Source organism: Populus trichocarpa, chromosome 16 (genome assembly GCF_000002775.5).
Source record: "Populus trichocarpa isolate Nisqually-1 chromosome 16, P.trichocarpa_v4.1, whole genome shotgun sequence".
NCBI classification, from domain to species: Eukaryota; Viridiplantae; Streptophyta; class Magnoliopsida; order Malpighiales; family Salicaceae; genus Populus; species Populus trichocarpa.
The window spans coordinates 11,056,266-11,060,355 of NC_037300.2; the positions used below are offsets into that span (position 1 = coordinate 11,056,266).

At 36.9% G+C, this 4,090-nt stretch overlaps 1 protein-coding gene across 1 annotated transcript; it reads left to right on the plus strand.

Annotated features, from left to right (window-relative positions):
* The first annotated feature begins 306 nt into the window (after positions 1-306).
* On the plus strand, positions 307-3,765 carry LOC18110523 (laccase-7). Its single transcript, XM_006388784.3, has 5 exons — positions 307-504; positions 1,072-1,223; positions 1,756-2,000; positions 2,178-2,306; positions 2,516-3,765. The coding sequence occupies exons 1-5, from the start codon at positions 415-417 to the stop codon at positions 3,607-3,609; spliced, it is 1,710 nt and encodes a 569-aa protein (XP_006388846.3). The 5' UTR covers positions 307-414; the 3' UTR covers positions 3,610-3,765.
* Positions 3,766-4,090: the final 325 nt, after the last annotated feature.

The following is a 4,090-nucleotide window of genomic DNA, read 5'->3' on the forward strand; positions in this document are numbered from 1 at the left end:
ACAGCCGAAGCCATCCTTCATCATTTTTATCTATACATATACTCTCGTATAATATGCATTATAAATTTAGTATATATCCCCACCATTAACTTAAGCCGTAAGCTGTTAGATAACGAAGTTTTTGCTACCACATTGAATTTTTCCAACTCAAATTTCTTACCAAATCTCCATAAGAATTTAACTACCTAAACACGCAATCATGCGGAGGCCATAGACCTCTAAACTTTCTAAATTTACATAATTCCCCTCTCTCTCTCTCTCTTATCTATCTATCTATCTATCTATATATATATATATTGAGATATTAAAATTTCAACAACAAACATTTTCTAAAGCTATCTTTGTTATAAATTAGAGCTTCTCTTCTCTTTCCCTCTTCATTCGTCGTCTCTTCCAACTCTTCTCTCTGGAAACATGTTGCGTCTTCTGTTTTTGTTAACTTGTGCTTTGGCTCTTCTAGCTTCTTCAGTGGCTTCTGCTGCAATTGTGGAACGCTCATTCTATGTAATTGTTCTTCTTTCTTGTATTACTACTAAGATTTTTTGTCGACGTTGAGGGAGTCCTTGTATATAGTTTCCCGTTTTGGTAAATTACTCATGCAAAGGTTGCATTAGGATTGTTGTCGTTAATTAAACGATATATGAGTGGCCAGGATATATAGGATGGTAGCCCTGTTATACCTTGAAGTTTCTTACATAGGAAAAACATTCATCAAATTAGCCATACCCTTTTGTTTTATCTTGAGCTCCTAATTAAGATCAAAATCATGTTCACGCTTAAATGGAAGCGATCGAGAGAAAAGTTACTGCCTTTGATACTGCAACGTCCCAAGATTCAATATCCTACTAGAAAAGAAACGTGGGTGTCAATTGAACTACGTTCTTTAGCAAATTCAATACACTTCTTCCCACGACCATCTAATTATGGAATTATTTTTTTTTCATCCACTTTGGACCGACCTAGATTGCATATCCTAGCAATATTAGTCTGTCGGAGAGTGTATATATACAGGCATGCAAAGATATTTTCTACTTGCTTTTCTACTTGTTTAATTTGTTATGAATGTTTTAGGTGAAAAACCTTACACTTCGTCGGCTGTGCTCCGAGCAAGTGGTAACTGCAGTGAATGGAAGCTTGCCAGGCCCAACGCTTCGCGTTCGAGAGGGAGACACCCTTATAGTCCATGTTTTTAACAAGTCACCCTACGACCTGAGTATTCACTGGTAAATCCTTGGTTATTTATTTAAGAAGCTAGACAATTGTAAAAATTCTAATTAGTGTATTAGAAAATAAACACGTTGAATTGTAAACTATGATGAAAATTAAGACTACACGTTTCGAGCTTGCCAAGTATTTTCACAAGAAATTAGCAGCTTAATAACTATATTCATGCACAACTTATCCTGGTATATAACATAATGTTGTCTCTTGTTCGATTTGCAATAACAGTCAGTTGTTTCTTATTTTTTGTTTTAACTCAACCAAGATACCATCCTTTTCCTTAGTCGACCATAAAACTAGAACATAATATCAAATTTGTCTTCAAGTTATCCAATAAAAAAACTATAATTGAATACTTGAGAAATTTATTCTTCAACTACTGTAGGCTAATATAATTATGATTAACAAATTTACCGAAGACTTGGTTCTATACCTGTCATCATCGTACGTAGTCGTCATCATCACTATTATCCCTCTTACTTTCAAATCTATCATTATTCAATGAATTACTGATTATCTACTTTTTTTATGTAGGCATGGAGTGTTTCAATTACTTAGTGCGTGGGCCGATGGACCTTCTATGGTTACTCAATGTCCAATAACCCCTGGAGGTAAATACACCTACAAATTTAAACTCCTCCAGCAAGAGGGTACGCTATGGTGGCATGCTCATTTCAGTCTTCTCCGAGCAACAGTTTATGGGGCACTCATTATCCGTCCAAGATCTGGTCATCCTTACCCTTTCCCTAAACCCAACAAAGAAATTCCAATTCTATTAGGTAGGTAGCTAGCCATTGATTTTTAATCTAAAGCCAGTTCATTAATGCTGAAACTGTTAATAATTTGTTGAGATCATGCATGGTGATTGTTATTAATTTGTTGAGATCATGCATGGTGATTGTTATTAATTTGTTGAGATCATGCATGGTGATGCATGTATGTTTATGTTATTGCAGGAGAGTGGTGGAATGCTGATGTTGTTGGTATCGAAAGGAAGGCAGCTGCCACTGGTGCACCACCTAAAATTTCGGATGCCTACACCATAAATGGACTCCCTGGGGATCTCTACAATTGCTCTCAAAACAGTAAGTAATAATATATATGCCGCCATCATCATCAATCATCAAGGATATTCATGATAGAGATTTACTGGTCCATCAGAGATGGAACAGTAAAAGTTGAATTTGTCCACAAGCATAATAATCCTGACACATTTTTTTATTTTTTATTTTTTTTCATTTGGAACTGTCTGACTCTTATTATTTTATCGTTTATTTTGCTCCTGAAATTCCAGGAATGTACAAGCTTAAGGTGCAGAAAGGGAAGACTTATCTCCTCCGAATAATCAACGCTGCTCTCGATAACCAGCTCTTTTTCAAGATAGCCAATCATAATATGACAGTCGTTGCTGTCGATGCAGGGTACACGGTACCCTATGTCACGGATGTTGTTGTCACCGGCCCCGGCCAGACCGTGGACGTTCTTCTCGCAGCCGACCAGGAAGTGGGGTCTTATTTCATGGCTGCAAACGCATATGCTAGTGCTGGTCCTGCTCCTCCTGCTTTTCCTGCACCTCCACCCTTTGATAATACAACCACAAGAGGAATTGTTGTCTACGAAGGTGCACCCACATCAGCAACTCCGATAATGCCACTAATGCCTGCGTTCACTGACACCCCCACAGCCCACAAGTTCTTCACCAGCATTACTGGCCTTGCTGGTGGGCCTCATTGGGTCCCAGTCCCACGTCATATCGATGAGCACATGTTTGTGACAGTAGGCTTGGGGCTCTCAATTTGTCCAACATGTTTAAATGGGACGCGACTCTCTGCTAGCATGAACAATTTCTCTTTTGCGCGCCCTTCAAGTTTGTCAATGTTGCAAGCCTTCTTTTTCAATGTGAGTGGAATCTACACTCCTGACTTCCCTGATACTCCTCCTGTCAAATTTGACTACACTAATGTCATCAACGCCGTAAATCCATCACTGTTAATCACACCAAAATCAACAAGTGTGAAGGTGTTGAAGTATAACGCTACGGTGGAGATGGTGTTGCAGAACACAGCCTTACTTGGTGTGGAGAATCATCCCATACATCTTCACGGTTTCAATTTCCATGTGTTGGCTCAAGGGTTTGGAAATTATGATCCTGTCAACGACCCTAAGAAGTTCAACCTTATCAATCCACTATCACGTAACACTATTAATGTGCCGGTGGGAGGATGGGGAGTCATAAGATTTACAGCCAACAATCCAGGTGTATGGTTTATTCACTGTCATCTGGAAGCGCACTTGCCCATGGGATTAGCCACCGCTTTCGTGGTTGAGAATGGACCGACGCCAGAGTCGACTTTGCCACCACCTCCAGTTGATCTGCCTCAGTGTTAGTAATTGTTCACAATTCTGACGACTCGGTCTTCATTGTTATTTCCATATAATACGATTCTCTCCCTTTTATTTCTTTCCCTGCAACAATGAATGTTGTGGATCAACTATTACAGAGATGTTTGAAATGGTTTGAACAGTTATTCATGAGAATTTGAAATTTTTTTATGTGTTTTTAGATTATTTAGATGTATTGATGTTAAAAATAATTTTTAAATTTTTTATTATTATTTTGATATATTTTTAATATAAAAACAAATTTGAAAAACAATTATTGCAACATTTCTAAGCACCTCTATATACATGTATTCGTGTGACACTAAGTTCAAATTCTTTAATTTATGTAATAATTATAATTTTAATTTTCAAACTTCATTTGATATTCATGCATGATATATTTACTAGAAATAAATATTATTTTTAATGTTTTATATCTCAAAAAATATATGATTGTTATTATTATTATTGATTAAAAAATAATTTA

Coding starts and splice junctions, on each gene's coding strand:
- LOC18110523 (XM_006388784.3), top strand. CDS start 415: ATGTTGCGTCTTCTGTTTTTGTTAACTTGTGCTTTGGCTCTTCTAGCT. Junction 505..1,071: donor TTGTGGAACGCTCATTCTAT/GTAATTGTTCTT, acceptor TGAATGTTTTAG/GTGAAAAACCTTACACTTCG. Junction 1,224..1,755: donor TACGACCTGAGTATTCACTG/GTAAATCCTTGG, acceptor TTTTTTATGTAG/GCATGGAGTGTTTCAATTAC.